Raw genomic sequence first — 24,391 nt, forward strand, 5'->3', positions numbered from 1 at the left:
AAGATGTGGTTTCATCGAGGCCTTTATGACACCCCCCCCCCAAGGCCTGAGTGGTGGCGTGTCTGGAAGTTTCCTTCAATCATTCTGTGCGTCACGGTTCTAACCTCCATCACAGAGGCATCAAAAGAAGGGGCGAAATTTGGGTAAGAGGGGCTGTGACAATCTTCCCATTCTGTGATGCGTCCATGGTAGCATTAGCCAGAATTGTGGTGAAGTTCATGCCAATGTGACATCATTAACCCACCTTACACGTCACTGGAACTTCTGAGCTGTGGCCTTGCTATCTGTAGTGTTGGCTAACCTGAAGGTGACGTTGCTAAGTTCTGTGTGCTACTGCAATGTAGCTGTGCCACCTCATCTAATGTCCACTAATAATCTGGATGCATTGGTAATGTCACTGTCCCCCAAACTCATTATCAAAACTTACTCCACCCTACATTTGTAAGACCCCCAGTTATGCAACAATCATTACACTGTTGTTGTCGATGGAACATTCCGACTCTTAAAATGCACTGAAGAGCTCCACGAGCCTACTGGTCATATGAAGTGCAGGTAAGTAGAAAATTTGTCACAACTTAACCCTTGAGCAGGCATGCATATGTACAAAGTGCACCAACCACAAATAACATTGTCTTGTAGTATTCCACCATTGTTTTACAACTGCGAGCCCAAATCTATTCCTTCATTATTGCTTACCTAACATTGTGATAAATTGTGTTGCCATACGTCCAAGAGAGCAGTAATAATATAAAATAAACAGTGAGCTAACTCAGAAAATCTTTACAGTCCAAGCAAGAAAATGACCCACATTCTGAGATAGCAGCACAATCCCACAACGAGGCACTTGTATATGAATAAATAGCAACTAAATAATCAGCTGGCTGGGATCTGATGCATCTCCTCTGTTTAATACTTCGAGTGGGTCATTACTGTAGGGTAATCCTTGTACTCGGCAACAAAATAATATAATGAAAGTTTATTTTATTGTTGTTGTTGTTGTTGTTGTTGTGATCTTCAGTCCTGAGACTGGTTTGATGCAGCTCTCCATGCTACTCTATCCTGTGCAAGCTTCTTCATCTCCCAGTACCTACTGCAACCTACATCCTTCTGTATCTGTTTAGTGTATTCATCTCTTGGTCTCCCTCTACGATTTTTACCCTCCACGCTGCCCTCCAATGCTAAATTTGTGATCCCTTGATGCCTCAGAACACGTCCTACCAACCGGTCCCTTCTCCTTGTCAAGTTGTGCCACAAACTTCTCTTCTCCCCAATCCTATTCAATACCTCCTCATTAGTTATGTGATCTACCCATCTAATCTTCAGCATTCTTCTGTAGCACCAAATTTCGAAAGCTTCTATTCTCTTCTTGTCCAAACTATTTATCGTCCATGTTTCACATCCATACATGGCTACACATGCTACATGTGTACCATACATGGCTACATACATGGTATTTGTATGGAAATACCATCAGAAATGACTTCCTGGCACGTAAATCTATACTCGATGTTAACAAATTTCTCTTCTTCAGAAACGGTTTCCTTGCCATTGCCAGTCTACATTTTATATCCTCTCTACTTCGACCATCATCAGTTATTTTGCTCCCCAAATAGCAAAACTCCTTTACTACTTTAAGTGTCTCATTTCCTAATCTAATTCCCTCAGCATCACCAGGCTTAATTCGACTACATTCCATTATCCTCGTTTTGCTTTTGTTGATGTTCATCTTATATCCTCCTTTCAAGACACTGTCCATTCCATTCAACTGCTCTTCCAAGTCCTTTGCTGTCTCTGACGAATTACAATATCATCGGCGAACCTCAAAGTTTTTATTTCTTCTCCATGGATTTTAATACCTACTCCGAATTTTTCTTTTGTTTCCTTTACTGCTTGCTCAATATACAGATTGAATAACATCGGGGAGAGGCTACAACCCTGTCTCACTCCCTTCCCAACCGCTGCTTCCCTTTCATGTCCCTCGACTCTTATAACTGCCATCTGGTTTCTGCACAAATTGTAAATAGCCTTTTGCTCCCTGTATTTTATCCCTGCCACCGTCAGAATTTGAAAGAGTGTATTCCAGTCAACATTGTCAAAAGCTTTCTCTAAGTCTACAAATGCTACGAACGTAGGTTTGCCTTCCCTTAATTTAGCTTCTAAGGTAAGTCGTAGGGTCAGTATTGCCTCACGTGTTCCAATATTTCTACGGAATCCAAACTGATCTTTCCCAAGGTTGGGTTCTACTAGTTTTTCCATTCGTCTGTAAAGAATTCACATTAGTATTTTGCAGATGTGACTTATTAAACTGATTATTCGGTAATTTTCACATGTCAACACCTGCTTTCTTTGGGATTGGAATTATTATACTCTTCTTGAAGTCTGAGGGTATTTCGTCTGTCTCATACATCTTGCTCACCAGATGGTAGAGTTTTGTCAGGTCCCATCTCCTTAAATTCCCACCTTTTTGCAGTTTCTTCAGTTTCAATCTGCAGTTCATAACCAATAGATTGTGGTCAGAATCCACATCTGCCCCTGGAAATGTCTTACAATTTAAAACCTGGTTCCTAAATCTCTGTCTTACCATTATATAATCTATCTGATACCTTTTAGTATCTCCAGGATTCTTCCAGGTATACAACCTTCTTTTATGATTCTTGAACCAAGTGTTAGCTATGATTACGTTATGCTCTGTGCAAAATTCTACAAGGCGGCTTCCTCTTTCATTTCTTCCCCCCAATCCATATCCACCTACTATGTTTCCTTCTCTCCCTTTTCCTACTGACGAATTCCAGTCACCCATGACTATTAAATTTTCGTCTCCCTTCACTACCTGAATAATTTCTTTTATCTCGTCATACATTTCATCAATTTCTTCATCATCTGCAGAGCTGGTTGGCATATAAACTTGTACTACTGTAGTAGGCATGGGCTTTGTGTCTATCTTGGCCACAATAATGCTTTCACTATGCTGTTTGTAGTAGCTAACCCGCACTCCTATTTGTTTATTCATTATTAAACCTACTCCTGCATTACCCCTATTTGATTTTGTATTTATAACCCTGTAATCACCTGACCAAAAGTCTTGTTCCTCCTGCCACCAAACTTCACTAATTCCCACTATATCTAACTTTAACCTATCCATTTCCCTTTTTAAATTTTCTAACCTACCTGCCCGATTAAGGGATCTGACATTCCACGCTCCGATCCGCAGAACGCCAGTTTTCTTTCTCCTGATAACGACGTCCTCTTGAGTAGTCCCCGCCCGGAGATCCGTATGGGGGACTATTTTACCTCCGGAAGATTTTACCCAAGAGGACGCCATCATCATTTAACCATACAGTAAAGTTGCATGTCCTCGGGAAAAATTACGGCTGTAGTTTCCCCTTGCTTTCAGCCATTCGCAGTAGCAGCACAGCAAGGCCGTTTTGGTAAGGGTTACAAGGCCAGATCAGTCAATCATCCAGACTGTTGCCCCTGCAACTACTGAAAAGGCTGCTGCCCCTCTTATTATTGTTTAATTAAACAGTGGTTTAGCTGATATAATGCAAGTTTATTTTATCAGTGTTTAATTGAACTAAGATTAAACTGTGCTATTACTAACACATTTTTACCTTGGTAACATAACACAGCTATTCCTGAAATGTGTACATATTAAGGTGTGCGCCCACTCGTTTTGTTAAAAAATGGCACGCCAACTCACAGGTTAAGAACAAGTGAAATAAATCTTTACTGGTGACATGCTACGAAGTCAATAAGTAAAACTGTTGAGTGTTTGGTATCAAATGGATATAATTTTCAACAAAATAATTTTCACTTTAAAGGTTGTGTGGTGTCACCGCCAGAAACCACACTTGCTAGGTGGTAGCCTTTAAATCGGCCGCGGTCCATTAGTATACGTCGGACCCGCGTGTCGCCACTGTCAGTGATTGCAGACCGAGCGCCACCATACGGCAGGTCTAGAGAGACTTACTAGCACTCGCCCCAGTTGTACAGCCGACTTTGCTAGCGAAGCTACACTGACCAATACGCTCTCATTTGCCGAGACGATAGTTAGCTTAGCCTTCAGCTACGTCATTTGCTACGACCTAGCAAGGCGCCATTACCAGTTTATATTCAGTACCTCACGCCAATCTGCGTGAGCTTAACGCGTGCCTTTCGGCTACCTCCGAGTGGCTTGGCTGTCTTGCTACGCCACTACAGGTTGCATACCAGACAACAATACACAATTTCTTATACAGTTACCAATAATGTAAGAAATCTTTTTTTTTCTGCAGGGAGGTATGAGAAGCCCAAAGAATTGTAGTTGGGTTCATGTCTGGCTCAGGAGTGAAGCCAGTCACAGTAATCTGCCTCTACAACACATACAATGTCAACATGCTAATTTCTGGTACCCAATGGTGGATAAAGTAGGTAATCAAAGAACCTACAGAAGAGGAGATATATTTTAAGAGCTTGCATTTAAACTGTTCAGTGTCCTGCAAAGATTATTCATCATATCTTTAAATATTTGTTTTAACAAATCTGTTTACTGTTTATTTGAAATGATAGTTGTGTTGGCAGGCTAAATTAGGCTGAAAGATGATATCAGCAAGTGAAATGACATGACGAAAAGCTCACCTACGTCTATCAAACAGCATAAATAGTTACACAGACCTTGATCACAGGGTCATGTTTTGCTATACATCATGGGCCACGAATTTATTGCTACAGTTATGGTGTTGATTTAATTAACTTTCGGGATTTTCTTTTTAATATACTGAAAATTTTGTCTTTGTTGCCAGGATCTGATACAACTGTTTCCAATCCAGCTGCAAAACACTTCTCTGGCTGCTGTTCTCTCATTCGATACTTACAATTGAATGCTCACATAGGCACCCTTCCTCCTCCTCCCCCCCCCCCTTGCAGTACTATGAAACATCGACCTCAGTAAGTGCTGTCAACATTGCTCTGCTAAACATTTAAGTTACAACACTGCAATTGATCTAGATTACTATTTCACTGTTGTATAATAAATCAGAAATTGTGACTGCATGCAAATTACTGCTTGACTTTTAATATGGGAAACAGTTATGAGCATAAATGAAATAGTACTCACTGCGGATGTTTCCTTAAATATTTATGGCTTCAACTACTCTACCGTACTGTACAACAGTTCTTGAAGAGAAATGAAGGACAATATTGCTAATTTTTTCCATTGTAGAACAGCTTACCTTATACAATTTTCCTAACCTGCAAATATATGTCAATTTCCACTAATTCTGAGAATCAAAAGGGTGAATTATACTACAAACAGAGGAGGCTATACATTTTGCATTGAATGTGTATGTACATTAAATCACAGACATATCTTCAGTGTTAATTTCATTCCTTCTTGTGATCTAAAAAAAGAAGGGGGAGGAGATGACAGAAACTATAAACAATATAAACTAAAGCAAATTAATCCAGTATAACAGTATCACCCTAATCCAATATTAAAAGTACTGCAGGCTGTATGATTTCAAGTGTTTCTCATTATGCCATATGCTGTATGATTGCCTGATTCCCTTAGACTAAAATCTGCCTGCTCATTCAATTTCAAACATTAACCATTACAACCAAATTCGTTAGTATAATTCTTGACAATCATCATGAAATTTCACAGTAAAGCTCACACTCAGTGTGCTCAATTGAAAACATGTAATCATATTCAAAGTAATTTCACAATTTCTTACTTCTCACATTTCTCAATACTCTTTATTTTTGCATAGTTTTATCAAAACGTACACACTGTTTTATATAAGTTTCCTTTATAGTCTCACATTTTGAAAAGCAAATGCACAAAACTGAATGTCACACATGCCTAATCAAAATAAGAAATACTCAGAAACAAAACCAAGAAACAAATTTGAAATTTCTTCTCTAAAATGTGGAATCTCCTTGACACTCCAGCAAATTCAGGTATAAAGTGGGGTGAAAAGGGAGAGAGTTGGAGGGTTTCGTGGTGAAAAATCTACAGTTTTAAAATGTACATACTAAGTTATGCACCATTATTAAATGTACATCTCAAATGATTTACTGTTTGCTTCTACAGTTAAGAACTACTGAGTCATTCCATGTCAAATCAACACACCTGTTTTACCTCACCCTCTTAGATTTTGCTGAAAGTTGCTATACTTATAGTGGGCACTGAGACTAAGAAAAATACCTAATTACAATTTTTTATCTCAAACCATTCCTGAAATATGGCTATGTAAACTTATCAAAAACCACCCAAAAATGTGTGAACGGACTTTTTTTAAATTGTCCTAGGAGCTGCCCTGATTTGAGCTACAGAACTGGGAAAGGTGTCATTTTGCATGCTCTTTCCAGGGATATACAACAAAACATAGCTTCTAATTAATAACCTTTTTCAAAATACTAATTAATATTTTGATTTAATTTTAATTTTTTTTACAAAAAGTACATAATTGAAAATTTTCAAAATATTTCCATAACTACTTCATACTATTGTAAATCACATGGCAAAATATAAATCTGGGATGATGATGGGTTCATTGTCAAAAAAATTATTCCGGACTATTGTTTTTCACTAATGGCCCTAGTTTGACCAAATTGACCTTTAACAAACAGGAATTTCTTTAAAATATACTGAAAGATAAGTAAAAAAAGTATTAGAAATATCAAAACATCACCTTATTAAACCAAAACTAATCAGCATATTTTATAATTAAGTTGATTGCTTATTTTAATTTCATACAACTTCACTAACAGTATATTAACCGATATAACAAAAACAAGAAATTGAGCATTTCACTACAAACTGAAATAAAGTATGAATAAGTACAAGTATTTACATAATAGTTCTGGTCCATGATGTTTGAAATGGAACTATTAAACAAATCAAATACACAATGCTTGTTTTTGAGTAACAGGTATCTGTACATAGCTAAATTTAACACAATAGGTACTAACAATAATTTTGAAACAACTTTCTATAAAATATACATTAACACTAACGTGAGACAAAAATTAAGTTTTGAGTTGAAAGCAGTTTCCCAATAAATTGTCTTGGAACTTCACATACTACATTTTAATAAAGCTGACTGAGTTTGGTTTACATCACTTTCATTAAGAATGTATGTTCTCCCTGTCGGAGTAAATGGATTCACTTTTGTGAGAACATCCGCAACTGACGCCCACAGGACATCTGCATGGGCAGGATAAGAGAATGACTTAGCTGGTCCACATGGATGAAGAAAAGTTATTTTCACTTCATCAAGTTCTTCGTTTTTTTCTAAAATGTACCCAAGCCACCAGTTTCTGTCATATACAGTGGTGACATAGCCTGATACATCTTGTAACTTCAGTTTGTTTGGTGATGTAGTTACTTCCCTCTCCCAACTCTGCATATCACCTGAGAAGTATTGACTATTAATACTGATGTAGTGTTGGGAATGAAAGCGTGAAATTGCTGTGTTCCTTTGATTGTCAATGCCTCTTCAAGTCGGCTTTTTAAGAATATTTCTGAAGCAGCATAGTCTTCTTGAGTGGAATATGCAAAATCAACAGCTGTGATATTATCTACTGCCCATTCAAATAGATCTCATGCGATTTGGATCTGATTTTGGTATGGCCTTTGCAAACTTGCACGAACTGCCAGTCTCTTTACTGGACCCCCTACTCCATCACAAGGCCCTTTCCCATGTGCTGTGGCTAAAAAGTGCCACTCAGATTTTATGTTGAAGTCTTCCTCGAAGGCAAAGGTTCAGGAAGTTTTTCTTATTTTTATACTGGGCGGCAGAACCGTCAGAATAATAGTATATCTTTTTTGGAAGCTTTTGAAATTTATTTGTTAGATATTAAATTAGCTTCTTTTGAAAGGTGTAAACCGCATTTGTATTGTGCTCCAGGCAATCAGAAACAATGACAAAGCTCATATGCTCAATTTTGTCTTCCTGTTTGTAATATATAACAAAAGGATGAATGGTAATCTGTTGTCTTGTCCAGTGGAAACTCTGAGCTTCATCCTGTAGAACTATACTATAATTTTCTGAAAAATCACATATGACAACAAATTCAGATTCCATAAGGTTTTCTCTTGTTGTTGCTTGGCAATGAAGTCATGCCGACTCAAAGTTGTATTCTTACTACAAAATAAATCTATGAATTATTCAGAAGTTTTCTGAACAATTTCCAGATTACATCGGTCAACTGACATCCACTGTCGGAACTGAACTTGTTCAATTAAGTTTTCATGAAAAGAGTCTTTTAAAATTTTACGTATGACAGTTTCTCCTGGGCAGTATTCACAGTTTTCTATGTTGCAATCAACTGATGATAGGTTGCAAAGCATTTTTGCAATGCACTGCTTATAATTATTTAAGCTGCTGTTTGTTACTGTATTTAGTTTGGCATTTTCTATCATTAATTTTATGTTTTGGTGAGTTGTGCACACGCAGACAGTGTGTGTGCCACTCCGGCCAGCTAATACACAATGTTTTGGTCTCAACTCAGCAAATTTAGAGAAACCTATTTATATGTTAGGAAACCTGTCTTTAAAACGTTTGTAAACTTCTTTAAGGTTACACAAAATAAGTCTTTTTGATATTTTTGTTTTATTTCCACTTGTTTCTGTAATTGTCACACAATCTCTAATACCTGGCATTGCCCTGCTAACTTCATCCTTTTCATAAAATGAATGCACAGTTTTGACGGTTTCTGTTGGTAAACACTTCCCTGGTTTTGGGTTTGGACCTTCCATGAACCCTTTCTCTTTCAAAATTTTTTTGGACTGCAGAACAATGTAATTAGGAGCATTAAATTCCCTCATTATTTTCCTGACACTCCACTTTTCAGGTAAACTTGTAAGAATCATTAGTTTTTTGCTCTACTTATAGAATTTTTAAAGTTTCTTTTAAGATTTTCAAGAACGGATTCGTCAGTATCAGTATCTGACGACGAAGTTTCAGGAGTAACAAAAAGTTTACGTGTCATTGATGAGATTTTCTTCACTTTTGATTTGGCGTAATGCCTAGATGTTAGTTTTCTCTTGTCAATTGGGGACTCACCTAGTTCTTGAAGTGTTGTGTTAAATGTTTTAACAGCTACTGACGCTGGAGTGTAGTCAGGGTCTTGGTCTCGGACAATTATCTCTGATCCAGAAGATTCTTCTTGAACACTTTCATAAGTGATGGGATCTGGTGTATTTTTCAATTTGGTTACATCTTTCCTACATTTATCACAAATCTTGGCACCACTTGGTATTTGAGGAAATAATTTGGGCATCCATGTTGTAACATTTCTCAGTTTTTTTCTGTCTCTAATAAAATGATTTGACTTCTTCAATGGATTACAACACTGCACTCTTACAGCACTGCACTTTTTACTTGGTGCCATATTTATACAAAAACCACTTATAAACTATCCTTCAATGGGGTCGACAGAAGCGTCCGATCCCACGCGTCGGCTTTGACCCGTGACGTAAGGGTGTTGTCGTGTGTGACGTCATGACGGCGCGGAGTTTGGTTTGAGTGTGGCTGTCTCCAGTTCTGTTTTATCTTATTTTATTTACTTTTCTGATCTGTTCGTTCTATCTTGTGAATTTTTTTTTTTAAATTTAAAAACACAGTTTATTATATTAATCTTTCTGATCTGTTTGTTCTATCCCGTGAGATTTTTTTTTAAAAAAGACAAAAAACACTAATCAGCTACTGAAGCATCTTTATCTTCTATGGGTTGCAGGGGTTACGACCCCTGGGGAGGTGGGTGGGTATTCATGCATGGCTGTCTTCACTTACACGTTGTAGCTACGCAAGGCGTCTAAATTTGTTTATATTTAGTTTGTCCCCCAACAAAAACACCCCATTTCCCGTGCTTGTCCCGTTAGTGTCATTAGGCTTCTTGTGGAAAGTGTGTGTGTTTGTTTTTGTTTCCGCCATATTTGTGACGTCATGGGTCAAAGCAGACGGGCGGGATCGGACGCTTCCGTATTTCCCTTCAATGTATAGATGTACTTGAAAATGAACTATTAAATATAATAGATACAGACCGGTCAACACAGAGGTAACAGAATGAGATTTCCACTCTGCAGCGGAGTGTGCGCTGATATGAAACTTCCTGGCAGATTAAAACTGTGTGCCCGACCGAGACTCGAACTCGGGACCTTTGCCTTTCGCGGGCAAGTGCTCTACCATCTGAGCTACCGAAGCACGACTCATGCCCGGTACTCACAGTTTTAATCTGCCAGGAACTTTCATATCAGCGCACACTCCGCTGCAGAGTGAAAATCTCATTCTGGAAACATCCCCCAGGCTGTGGCTAAGCCATGTCTCCGCAATATCCTTTCTTTCAGGAGTGCTAGTTCTGCTAGGTTCGCAGGAGAGCTTCTGTAAAGTTTGGAAGGTAGGAGACGAGGTACTGGCAGAAGTAAAGCTGTGAGTACTGGGCGTGAGTCGTGCTTCGGTAGCTCAGATGGTAGAGCACTTGCCCGCAAAAGGCAAAGGTCCCGAGTTCGAGTCTCGGTCGGGCACACAGTTTTAATCTGCCAGGAAGTTACAGAGGTAACAATTGATTTGCACTAAAACCACAGCGCACAATAATGCTGTAGACACACAAAGCCTTAAAAGGTAACAATGCAGACTAAATCATCTAAAAAATGGCTCCCGGCTCTGAATTATTGTACAGACATCAAGCCCTATGTATACAGTCCTCTACTGACGTACTACCTTGTCAGTTTGGTGAAACTAGGGCCGTTAGTGAAAAACAAGAGTCCGGGATAATTTTTTAACAATGAACCCATCATCATCCCACATTTATATTTTGCCATGTGATTAACAACAGTATGAAGGGCAGAATAGGGCTACATGAAGGAATATTAGTTGAAGAATTCAAACAGCTATATCATGCAGTTCATGTTCAGAGGTACACCTCTCAGTAACTGACTAGTGTCAGGCCTAATGATTTTATTGTCTTAACTGCTATCCACAAAATTAATTGTACAACATACCTGCATAGTCAACTGCAACTTTCATGACATCATCTATTGAAATTGTTCCACAATTTCGTCTGTTCTATGGAAAATGTAATCATCATTTGGATGGCCTTTTCCAAGGTCAATGAGTTGTGCAGCCAATCAGTTTGCATTTCACTATGTAATCACATAATCCACAAAGGCATTTTTCAAAAGCCATCCTCGTTTCTTTAAGGAAGAAAAGAGAATAATTTATCAGTGTTTAGTAGCTACCTTTAAACACATATGACAATACAAACAACACCACAATGACTATACAATGCTCAACTAGTTGCAAAAAGTACATAAAGTGTGTGAATAATGAATTGTTCAATGTGTACCAAACACTCAAACCTGAGAGTACAAAACATACTCTTGTAAAAATCATTGTGACACGAATACTGCGGTGACACAACGGACGCGTAAGAATCGCAGTTACTTCCCTTTTTCTGTAATCAAACAGGAATATTTGCGCAGAACATTACCATTATATTATCATTCAGTTTTTATCCCGACTACAAACAAATGTCTTCTTTAGTAGTGAACTCTGTCTGACTGCTTGTAAAAATGTCTGAATGATCCAACATTCCATTTTCATAAGATTCGAGAGTAAATGTATAACATACTACTTTTGTACTCTATAGCATAATCTGAGGTCTTGTCGAACTGCGAAATATGAGAAACATTCTATTTCACAGTTTCACTTCTGGAAGCACTTCATTAAATGACATACGGTACAACTGACTCAATGGAACATAATGCTGTGCAGCGCTGCACAATTTGCAGTTCTGGCTAACGAAAATTCACACCTGACGAATTCGGTGACATCCACGGAGGCTCTCTTTGTCTTCAACATCGAAGCACCTGTTTCCGAAATTCTGCAGACAAGTAATTCATTATCGTCTCATCCTCACACATAACGAATATTACAGCTTCCGTAGCCTGCTTCAAACCAAACAGAGTAAATAAACACACAAACTGCTTGCAAAACACATTTTTTGTTCATTACAAATCATTTGAATCAAAATAGACGCTAACCGGCAAAGAGCTGAAAAATTGTGAGTTGGACAGGGATCCCAACATCTCTTTACACAATGAAACAAGAAATCACTGGAACACTTGTTACAGTTGGCTACATGTATTAGGTAACGATCAGCATTTGATCTCTGACTTCAATAAAAATTCTCGTTACACACGAAAAAAATTAACTTTTTTCTTTTTATCATACACCTGAAGCGCTAACGTGGAGACCAAATTTTTGCAGCTCGCAAATAACGGAAGTTCGTATAGCGCAAAGTGTGTTATGTGATTTAAACGTGTAATCTATGTTGCAATACGTGATAAATGTGGATGCTGCCGGAAGCCTAGGTTACACGGCGCCACTGGTGTGCACAACTCCTTGCGTGAAACGAGTTGCACGCAAATGGTTTCGCATACGTCTGTAGACACGGCGCCACTTCGGTTTCGTCGCTTTCTGAGTGCCGTGTAGTGCTAAGTAAAATGAAAGTTTTGCCAGCTGTACGAGTTGTGACGGAGTTTATGCTTATTTGCGTGATATAGCCGTATAAAAAAGATTAAAAAATAAGAAACGTGTTTGGGTTCGTGACTGGATAAAGAAAAAACGCCAGCTCGGTTGCTCAGCAATCTTGTTGAGAGAAACTGCGGTGGAAGAACTTAGAAATTATTTTAATCATCTTAGAATGTCATCAGACCAGTTCGCGGTTCTGCTAAATACAGTTCATAAAGTAATAAGGGAAAAAAAGCTGCTGTAAATGCCAGTCAACACAGACCGTTCCGCCACATCCCGTCAAAACATTCTACAATGCATTTCAAATGGTGTCATCCACACTGGCCGTCTCGTCCCGTCACTACATCGTTAATCTTTCTTGGCAAGGAAGTTTTCATGGCTGACGTCATCCGTCCGTTGTTGATCACTTGATCCCCAAGTTCATTTCCTTCTGACAAATGGCCATACGCACGTATCCAAATTTCTTTTCGTTGAGGTTTTAGTGTTTGATATCAGCTGGTTTTAGTAAGATATTTGCTATAAATCTGGTTCGTTCCGTTATTTATTTTTTAAAATTTATAATAAATAACGAAAGATGAATTGAAGCAGTAAGGCATAAGTCTGAATTGTATGACATGAGCGTACCAAATTACTTGACCTCTACTACATTTATAAAGAGGATTTTTATACATACCAGTAACAAAGTCCAACATAATAGTCGCGACACCCACTGCTGTAAAGCCTAGTTTACACGACGACATTGGGTTGCGTCACTCATTGCGTGGAATGAGTTGCACGGAAGTGGTTTCATATTTGGCTGTAGACACGGCGACACCAGTATACAATTCAGTTTCGTCGTTTTGGGGGTCCCTGAGTCGTGTCTGAACTGTAAGTATTGACAGCTTCACGTCGCACGAGTTGCGTTGGAGTTAAGGCCTGTCCATGGAATTGCTGCATAAGAAAAAAAAAAAAAAAACAATAAGAAACGTGTTTCGATTCGCGACTGGATGAAGAAAAGACTGTCGCCAGAACTGAAATTACATATCATATTGCGTGCATTACAAACGAGAACACTTGGCATGATACAAGATGCGCTTTTAGTTGGTGATGACGCTTTTTCATTAACACCAATAATTATTAACATTAACAGTAATAACTATTAACATTAACAGCAATAATTTTTCGAAGCAGCCCGCACTAAGAAGAGAATGGTTTGAAAATTACTCTCTTGAAGATAGATCTGAACAGTGGCAATATTTCAAAATTCTAACATATGTGAATGGGGAGCGCTGCTGCAATGTTTTAAATAGATGAAAATTGAATAAAGAATGCAGCTTCTTGAATTTGTATAGCCTTCGCTCCTGTCAACAATATTCCTTAACAAAGAGCTGGACAATTCGAACGATGGGATTTTAGCCTTGTAGACGAGAGCATTGTCACAGCTAGAATTACACTTGCTTGTACTTTTCTTAATTCAGTTGTGTACGTGCTCCTAACTCAATAAATTTTGCTCTGCAGCTCGGATATTGTCAAACCATCTATACTATAATCGCACATGACGGTCTCAGCGGCAGCAATATGTTGCTTATTTTTGTAATCGGCATCACTGAAATCCCACAAACACCTATTCAAAGCAAAGACATCCATAAAGCGAACATTATTCTCCGTTCCCCACTTCATATTTCAGTTTGTCTACACTCTACAAACACACCTAACCTCAAAACTCATGCAACTAGTGTCTCCAAAGTTAGAACACGCCGAAAGTTAGTTTCACCAACGAGATGCGCAAACTCGCGGCTCACATGCGCAGTGGCCGGTAGCGCAGTTGCCTGCAACCTAGTGTCGTCGTGTAAAGTAGGCTTAAAAGTTGTTACCCTTTAACAGCTGGAGCGACACTAGCGCTTCAAGCGGCAGGAAAGGAGAACTTCAGATGCGTCGTAAACATACTGCTTGTTTTGCATCCCTTTCCTACGTGATTTACGAAATATTTGAATTATTTTTTGCCTCCAAGAATTTGTATAATATCAGAAGACACAGATGTTTCTAAAAATGATACTAAAATAAGAGCACGTATGGATAAAACTCATGAAGCCAGTGACATATTACGATACATTCGTGAAGAAACACTTGCGACATTGGATAGAACTGCAGCTTACTACCTCGATATCAACGGAATATAAACACATAGATTCACATAAAAGAAGCACAGACATGTACCTGTACATGGAAAACGGATAGACGCCCCCTTTGTCGTTCCATAGGCCTATAGTGTTTTAGCTATTGTCGCCCATTGCCACAGTATGGCCTTCATCTTTATTGTTGTTCTAAGTGGGACAAGCAACTGCAAAATAGTGGGAGAAATATACCGTAAGTGTAAAGCGCAAGTCCTCAAAGCCAGTAACACTGTCAAAAGTGCTGTCATATGTTAAATTTGCCGATGAAGACTTTTCATCCAATTATATATGCACTAGTTTATCAGTATCCTAGACATGCTGTACCTTATGCTTTAAAAGGTGGAACATATTGTCGCTTATCCCACATTTTACCTGTATTCCTTAAACATACCTCTGTAATGTACACATTGATGCAAAGAGAAAACCTTCTGACAAATCTGTATGCCTGAGTCCTGTAATATAATAAATTTAGAGCAAACAACTTAGTTTTGTCTTTCCATCTTGGAGATGGCATGCTAATCTGGTATAACAACAAACCACGGGCCTATTTTTTTTTTAAATATTGGGATCCTATAGTCTCCAAAATTTGTTTTTCCTTCTTTACTTGACCCTTCTGATACAGTTTCTGTTGCTGTCTGTACTTAAAATGATAGGTACTTTCCTCGTCCCCTAACAGTTTTGCACGAAGTCAAGCGATCTGCACGTTCTGATATTCCACATGTTTTTTCTAAACACGAATAACTGCACTTAATTTCACCACTTTATCGTCGAAGGAGGTCTGTGTTGACGATTCAGATGAATCTGGCATTGATATATGGAGAGTTGAACTGGCTGCTGTTGTGCCATTAGGAGTGCTTTACAGTTTTAGACGGATCGTCGAACATTTGTAGCAAGTTCCTCTGTATCATCAGCTGAGGTGGCGAACTTGGCATGTCAAACAATTGGTTAACTGCTTTCCACACGAGTTTATTATTGTCTGCATTCATGAACTGGTTTCGTTGGACATGGAGCGGACGAAACATTATTATAGAGGTAAAGAGGGTCCCTTTTCATAAGATGTTCCTGTCTACTATTCACTAGCCATTGTCTACTCCTAAAACGAAACTTTAATCATCGACATACATCTAATTTGCAAGCGATCCAGACAATGCAGTTTAGTAACATTATGGTATATACCTTTCAGGGTCCTTAGGAAACCTAAAAAAAGGCACACATCGTATCAGCTTCTTGTTGTTGCTGTAATTTATTGCACTAAGCTACGCTCCTATTTGTAAAACCCATTGTAGAAACCAAAATAAACAAACCCTATTCGCTTTCGCTTCACGATCGCGCCAGACTTAACAGTTTAACTTACTGGCCGCTTGGCGCGCTGCTGGCGTATTAGGCAACAAAATCGAGGCGAAGTGTCAAGATTGTTATGTTAGACTGTGTTGTTACAGTATTGAATATTTTATAATGAAATGCATGCAATATGGCTGCAGACAGAATTGGAGAAAATACTGTGGACTGAATCAGGTTGATTACCAGGTAGAATTTATTTGTTATTGTCAAGAGCTTTAGCGGTTCGTAAATAAATGGCCTGAAACCTTTAGGCACAGCAAATTGATTGTATAAACACATGTTTGTGGCAGGCTTGTTTATTGTTAAGCATCTGTCTGGATTGTGAGTGTGGAACAGTCTTGCAGGCATCAGTAGTCAATATTTATGTGGTTTCACTAGCTAACCCCAGTGCAAATAAAGCTCTTGAACTACCAAAAGCCAAATACAAGATGTAAAGAAAACCTATAAATCTTGAAGGGAAAGATATTGAAGGAGATATGACTATTGCACAAAAACTTGCATTGGAGTAATAACGAAACTTAACCTTAAAGAAACCATGTGATGTGATGGAGGCTCGTATCACTGTGTTTGTTTTAATAATTCTAGGTGCAATTTAATGTAACAAATAAAAAACAGATCCTTCAACTTTCTGCAATATAAAGTGAAGACTCCTCTTCCCGAACTCCTTGTATAATGTATGAGATACCTTTTCTCTACCATGTTATGATATTTTTCGGGCCTGCGCTCTTTTATGTTCACTTCTGTCTACTTTCTCTAAAAGACAAGCCATCCCAGCAAATAGCAAACAACTTGAGGCCAATAAATGTCTTTTTCGTACAAATGTGGACTCAAATATCCATGTATATAAGTTACCACAATGAGTATGTGCACCTTGCACGTAAAAACAGTTCAAAATATTCCAGGTAATATCGCAGTTCCCGCTGAAAACACAGTTGAGGACAGCCATGCGAGTTGAGAACATGCAACTTAAATTGACTTGTGATAGTGCCGTAATGGACAGTCTGAATTCGGCTTAATGCGTGAATCATAGTAGCCAGAATTAAAATTACAAATCACATTGTGTTTCTTCGCAAGTGGGGATCCATATTCTTCTCTTCAGTACCTGTATCGTATTCCTGAATTCACAATTGCCCAATTTGTTCCAATTATTTGTGCTGCCATCCACATGAAACTTGCGAAATATATGAAAGTAAAGCAATCCAATCCACCATTTCATGGTTTAGGTATTATTATTAAAGATCAAAATAAATGCATTTGCAGTAACAACACACCATTACAATTTAACTAATTAATTTTAATGTCACAGTACAGGGTGCTGGTTTCTGACTGTGACAGCCCTTTTCCCCACCTGGTGTTTCCTCAGCAGCAACTAACTGTTCTGAGTGGAACTATTCTTTCTTTTGCCTTTCAGCCAAGAAACGCATCTGCTAATAGGTAATTAGGGACTACATCTGCTCCATAAGTTCCATACTAAATCCTTCTGGAAATCTTGGCTTTTGCTACATAATGCTCTTGCAAAAACTGGCAATTTCATGTTCCTCCTCAGGCTTATTTGCAATTGACCTTAATACGTCAATAGCAGTTTCGAGATGCTGGAAAGAGACTTCATCGAGCCTTTTCTCTGTACTGTGTTTTGAAGCTGACTGCAAGCTGCTGCTGCAAGATTTACCACTCAGACTGTCGCTGATTTTGTTAATGCTTGATGTGAGTGGAGACTGTGGTTCACTTATTAGTGTGTCCTCCACTGCATGCTGATTTTCAGCTTCTTCATTTTCTTTATTAAGGGAAAAATGAGATTGTTATAACCTGATTTTTAGTATACCTGATCATAATTTGGTATCATTCTCATGAAATGCAGTGTTTGGACCTGTAATCCCCCTTACCTTTTACAAGTAACCCAGACGGAAGATGAATAGAGAGATACAATGAAGGACTTCGAAATTCTATGGAATTTCTTATGCTTTGGTGAAACAGATAGGAAACATGTAGTGATCATGTGTCCACCAAAAAGTGTTTCTGAATTTCATAAATATAAGGGCACTTTCAGCATCGTTTTCTTTGCTTTTGCAGACAGTAATTACTGTTTAGCTTACGTTGATATAAGTGAAATAGGAAGGGCATCTCACAGTGATATTCTTGCAAGCTGCACACTACAATTGGCTGACACAGTTGAATAAGTAATAGTGCAAAAAAGACATTTAGTGTCAGTAACAATATTTGCACTTCCAGATCGAACACAACAACCACGGAACATTATACACTTCTGGAAATTGAAATAAGAACACCGTGAATTCATTGTCCCAGGAAGGGGAAACTTTATTGACACATTCCTGGGGTCAGATACATCACATGATCACACTGACAGAACCACAGGCACATAGACACAGGCAACAGAGCATGCACAATGTCGGCACTAGTACAGTGTATATCCACCTTTCGCAGCAATGCAGGCTGCTATTCTCCCATGGAGACGATCGTAGAGATGCTGGATGTAGTCCTGTGGAACGGCTTGCCATGCCATTTCCACCTGGCGCCTCAGTTGGACCAGCGTTCGTGCTGGACGTGCAGACCGCGTGAGACGACGCTTCATCCAGTCCCAAACATGCTCAATGGGGGACAGATCCGGAGATCTTGCTGGCCAGGGTAGTTGACTTACACCTTCTAGAGCACGTTGGGTGGCACGGGATACATGCGGACGTGCATTGTCCTGATGGAACAGCAAGTTCCCTTGCCGGTCTAGGAATGGTAGAACGATGGGTTCGATGACGGTTTGGATGTACCGTGCACTATTCAGTGTCCCCTCGACGATCACCAGTGGTGTACGGCCAGTGTAGGAGATCGCTCCCCACACCATGATGCCGGGTGTTGGCCCTGTGTGCCTCGGTCGTATGCAGTCCTGATTGTGGCGCTCACCTGCACGGCGCCAAACACGCATACGACCATCATTGGCACCAAGGCAGAAGCGACTCTCATCGCTGAAGACGACACGTCTCCATTCGTCCCTCCATTCACGCCTGTCGCGACACCACTGGAGGCGGGCTGCACGATGTTGGGGCGTGAGCGGAAGACGGCCTAACGATGTGCGGGACCGTAGCCCAGCTTAATGGAGACGGTTGCGAATGGTCCTCGCCGATACCCCAGGAGCAACAGTGTCCCTAATTTGCTGGGAAGTGGCAGTGCGGTCCCCTACGGCACTGCGTAGGATCCTACGGTCTTGGCGTGCATCCGTGCGTCGCTGCGGTCCGGTCCCAGGTCGACGGGCACGTGCACCTTCCGCCGACCACTGGCGACAACATCGATGTACTGTGGAGACCTCACGCCCCACGTGTTGAGCAATTCGGCGGTACGTCCACCCGGCCTCCCGCATGCCCACTATACGCCCTCGCTCAAAGTCCGTCAACTGCACATACGGTTCACGTCCACACTGTCGCGGCATGCTACCAGTGTTAAAGACTGCGATGGAGCTCCGTATGCCACGGCAAACTGGCTGACACTGACGGCGGCGGTGCACAAATGCTGCGCAGCTAGCGCCATTCGACGGCCAACACCGCGGTTCCTGGTGTGTCCGCTGTGCCGTGCGTGTGATCATTGCTTGTACAGCCCTCTCGCAGTGTCCGGAGCAAGTATGGTGTGTCAGACACACCGTTGTCAATGTGTTCTTTTTTCCATTTCCAGGAGTGTATTACTCAAACAAAACTAAAAGTGTACAATAGCACAAGAGAGGTCCATTATATTTCACATTATGGACTTTGCTGCCGTCTCACACAAATATATTTTTCACACTATTCCAACACCCCCCCTTGGAACATATATTTTATGGTTTGCCTTCATAAGATAAACCAAATAGCCCCACAATCTCTCCAAACTTCTCTTTGTCGAAAGATTTTGTCAGAAGGTCAGCCAACATGTCATCTGTGCACAGGTAGTACACAGCGTTGTTATGTCGCTCTATGTGGTACCGAATAAAATGGTGCCTTACATCAATATGTTTTGTACCAGCACTAGTGACAACATTTTTAGCTAGATTAATGGCTCCTTTAGTGACACAGATGAGCTGAAAGTTTACATTGTTTGGGGGCTATATAAAAAATGGGATTGAGAATGTATACAAAATCTAGCTTATTGGTAACACTTATTTTCCAAAAACACAGATGGACATAAGTTATGCTAAACATGTGATGACGGAATATTGTAAACAACTAACAGGTGGTTTAAGACCACAATGGACAAGGTATCTGGGTGGAAGAAGTGACTCAACTACTCTGGCCCTAAAAATGTGGATAACGCAATCTGAATTGATCTGACGCTGAGCAGACTTTGATTGATAGTCTACAGAAGTCTATATAGGTGCAGCTGAGAGCAAGTGGCGATTGGAATTTCTACGCCCTGACCACGTCGGAGCAGCTGTACGTTACCCTGTTTTCTTCGTGCCACGATGTAACTTGCACCTGGTGAGATGTGTGCGGCGGAGGCGAGGCGTAAGGCGGCACCTGTGAATCGATCGCGGCCACGAAAGAAATACAAAATCTCACGGTCTAGCGATCAGTCAGACGGATCGCAATTTACTCTCTACCACACAGTAGATTTCAGTGTCTGACGCACCTGTTGGCCGCTTATACCAACGACCTATTTGGCTCACTTACATGACAAAGTGCACAAAGATACCAAATGTCAAGACTGGTAAACCAAAAACGAATAAGTGTGCCCTTGGCGAACGAGTAGTCCGAGACATTTGAAGTCACACTGTCGGTACAGTAAGAATTTCACCACATGCTGTCCAGTCTAACTACTCGCAAGTGAAGTCAGTCTTAGAACAGGTCCCAAGTACCAACCACACATGCCAGAGCTTCGACCAGAAGATGCTTCCAGACCGAAATCCAGAACCCGAGTGCCCTGCACCTCTCCAGATAAAAAAATTCAATTTTCCCGCAAAGTGCACGAACGACACCGCCTTCACCCCGTCTTGAGCTAATCACTGGGCTTTAGATGCGCTAAATCTCCCCTCCCACAAGACAGCACAAACTCATCTCGAACCAGCGCAAGAGTTAAGAAACCTGCATCTCTGGAAAAAAAGAAACCGCCAATTACTGGCCTTTTTTAAGTTTTCATGGAGGGAGATGTTTTTCTCTGAAGCTGCATGGCTTCCCACGGTAACCAACGAACAGATACAGTCTTAAAGATCTTTATCTAAATAGCCTGTGCCTTGGAGCATGTTAGTCCTAGCTATGAGATGCAATAAAGAGTTTATCTCTAAACGTTTCTCAGATGCCAGAGTTTCTCTTACGACTGAGGCGGCCGATGGAAATGGGTCACAGGCCTATTTGCAGAATCAGCAAACACGAAAACTTGTGAACTTTTATTAGGCTTGGCGTTGCACACAATGCCCATTTTATGACTCCACTGTGTGGATGCGTCCCTTCAGTCCATCGCCCCCCACCCAGCCTTCAGTTGGCGCCAATGCAGGTATAGCAGTATTGTCCTGCTGGAGACCTGTCTCGACAAGGGGCTGCTCTGTCTGCCCAGTATGGCAGTGGGCCTGTCTGGCAAGATTTACTGAGGGACGGGATCGCCACCAATTGCTTTCAACTTCCAACATGCTGTTTCTACGAATTGAGAACCTTAAAAGTAACTCATGCTTTTAGCGCCCTACCAGGCTCCATCAACGCCTGCTCAGGCCATTAGCTTTCTATAGTCAGGCTCAAAGATACACAGGGATTGCAGTATCTCACAAACATCTGCTGCTAACTTAGAATCACCATAGACATGAAAGTGAAAACTCGATGCGCGATAAATGACCTGCAGCAACATCTCCCTCTCTCTCGAACGCATCATCAGTCTATCATCACATCATACCTCACCATAACCCCATCTCAAGCGATCACTCCATCCGCTTTCTGTCATTTTTTAACGCAGATGCAAGTCAATTTAGAAGCAGATTGTTCTCTTTTCTGGTAAATCATCAAATACATCAGTTAACTTGCATGTATCCCTATTACCTCAATCGACATACAGCAGAATGTTGTTAAAAACAATACAGCAACTGTCTGTAAGTTACTTGTTAACACTTAAACAATCTTGTGTAAGTAGGCTGTTTAGGTTTTTTTATTAGTAACGCCACCTCTGTATGAAAATCACCGGCTGTGCCGTGTGCAGTCTGTGGCTGCTTTGCATTGTTGTAATACTCAACCATTGTAGTGTTAGGCAGCTGGCTGTGAACAGCGCGTAGCGTTGGGCAGTTGGAGGTGTGCCGCCAGCAGTGGTGGATGTGGGGAGAGAGATGGCGCAGTTTTGTAATTTGTCATGAACTGCTATATATATGATGATATCAAGGTAAATATATTGTTTGTTCTCTATTAATATCTTTCATTTGCTAACTATCCCTATCAGTAGTTAGTGCCTTCAGTAGTTTGAATCTTTTATTTCGCTGGCAGTAGTGGCGCTCGCTGTATTGCAGTAGCTTGAGTAGCGAAGATTTTTGTGAGGTAAGTGATTTGTGAAAGGTATAGTTTAATGTTAGTCAGGGCCATTCTTTGTAGGGAATTTTGAAAGTCAGATTGCGTTGCGCTAACAAAATATTGTGTGTTGAAAGTCAGATTGCGTTGCGCTAAAAATATTGTGCGTCAGTTTAAGCACAGTTGTAAAAAATTGTTAAAAGGGGACGTTTAATATGTCGACCCTTAGCCGAGGATACCTCACTGGAATCTTCTGATTTTTTTCTTGTAGTTTGTGTAATTAGTGTAGATTTTGTTTATTGCTAGCTCGTAATTGTAGAGAAAATCTCCTGTGTAGTTGCAGTCTTTCATTGTTGTACAGTAAAACAGTTGTGGTATGCATGTAGATTTGCACCAAGTATTTCGCAGCTGCAATTAACTAGATATTATTTTCAGTGTTATGTTAATGTGTTCTCTTATTTTTGATCTTCAAATTGTGTTTTTCTGTGTGGTCGTGTGAAATACTGTGACAATAATGGCGTGTGAAAAACGTAATACTAGGCTCCAAACTAAATTGAGAAATGACAGTGAAGACGAAAGCAATATGTTAGCGCCGCAGAATAATGAATTAACTAATGTTAATAGTAGTAATTTGGTAATTGCGCATAGGGAAATGGAGCGGGTTTCAAACAATGGCGTGGACAGTGAAACAATTAGTGAAGAGGGAAGCATTATCGATCGATCGGTCGGCAATAGCTCGGCTCAGGAATCCGAAATGACGCGACACGATCTCGCAAATACTGTAGATTCAGGTTTTGGATCATCACCGTTTTCTCAAATGAGTCAAGACACATTTTCTGCTTGTCAAAATGTGAATGTTGCCGGTGAAAATGCACTGCCAAAAAGCATAGAGAAACAGATTCCAGACACAAATACATTGTTATTACAATTAATACAACAAATGGGACAAATACAACAAAAGCTTCAAAAGTTAGACACAATGGAACAACATCTTAAAAAGTTAGACACAATGGAACAAAATCTTCAAAAGTTAGACTCATTGGAGCAAACTTTTGAACAAACACGTGAGGATTTAACTACTGAGTTACATCCCATTGAATCGAAATGTCAAAACGTCTGTAACGACGTAAAAACACAAATTTGTGAGCATTTCCAACCTATTTTTTCGCGTCATGAAAATGTACTACAGAATCGCGAAGCAGCAATAAAAGAACTGCAAACTACTGTTCATGAAAATCATGAGACCTTACAAGCTAGATTTGACTCAGTTGCATCTGCCGATTCGGTTGCGCAACTTGTAGAAACTCAGGAAGACTTGAAGGACACAGTAGATTCGATTTCGACACAAGTGGACACTCTGAAATTTGGTTCAGAAAAACACTCTGAGGAAATAAGTACATTATCGGATAAAGTGGCCGGGCTTTCAGATCGGTTCACTAACTTATCTACAAAGGTAGATGATGATCTGAATGACACAACACCTGTAGCCTTCACTGACACTGAAGAGTATGAGGAAATTGGAAAATTCAAACAAAATCAAAATCGATTCAATACACAGTGCAAAGGAGAGGTCCGCGAATTACAGGATCAGCTGACACAGGTAATGCAAGGGTTGCGTATTTCAGAAGACGCTCGCGCCCCAATACGGGAAGAGGGACATAGAAATACGGAACAACCACAAAATAATAACACAGGACACTTCGGAAATTATGAAAGAAATTGGCAAGGCACACCGAATTTTGAGATGGAACCGCCGACACGACCTAACAATGACCGATATGCTACTCGCCGACACAATGATTTTTACTATAAGCTGTTCAAAAAAAAAAAAAAAAAAAAAAAAGGAGGCAGAATAACTTTAGACGCAACGGTCCAGAGCGCAGTTACGATTCTGGGAGAAATTCTCCACCACATAACCGACAAGAAAGAA

The 24,391-nt window shown here is 40.1% G+C and overlaps 1 protein-coding gene across 1 annotated transcript in view; it reads right to left on the reverse strand.

The window, feature by feature from the left end:
• LOC126195247 (zinc finger protein rotund-like) overlaps positions 1 to 12,111 on the reverse strand; it is a 33,292-nt gene extending 21,181 nt beyond the window's left edge. Inside the window, exons 1-3 of the mRNA XM_049933775.1 lie at positions 12,026 to 12,111; positions 11,797 to 11,929; positions 10,985 to 11,176 (exon numbers count right to left, since the gene is read on the reverse strand). Coding sequence (XP_049789732.1) covers positions 10,985 to 10,990 — 6 coding nt within the window. The 5' untranslated portion in view covers positions 10,991 to 11,176; positions 11,797 to 11,929; positions 12,026 to 12,111. The remainder of the gene's footprint in view (positions 1 to 10,984; positions 11,177 to 11,796; positions 11,930 to 12,025) is intronic.
• Positions 12,112 to 24,391: the final 12,280 nt, after the last annotated feature.

This window comes from Schistocerca nitens, chromosome 7 (genome assembly GCF_023898315.1).
Source record: "Schistocerca nitens isolate TAMUIC-IGC-003100 chromosome 7, iqSchNite1.1, whole genome shotgun sequence".
In the NCBI taxonomy this organism is placed as follows: Eukaryota; Metazoa; Arthropoda; class Insecta; order Orthoptera; family Acrididae; genus Schistocerca; species Schistocerca nitens.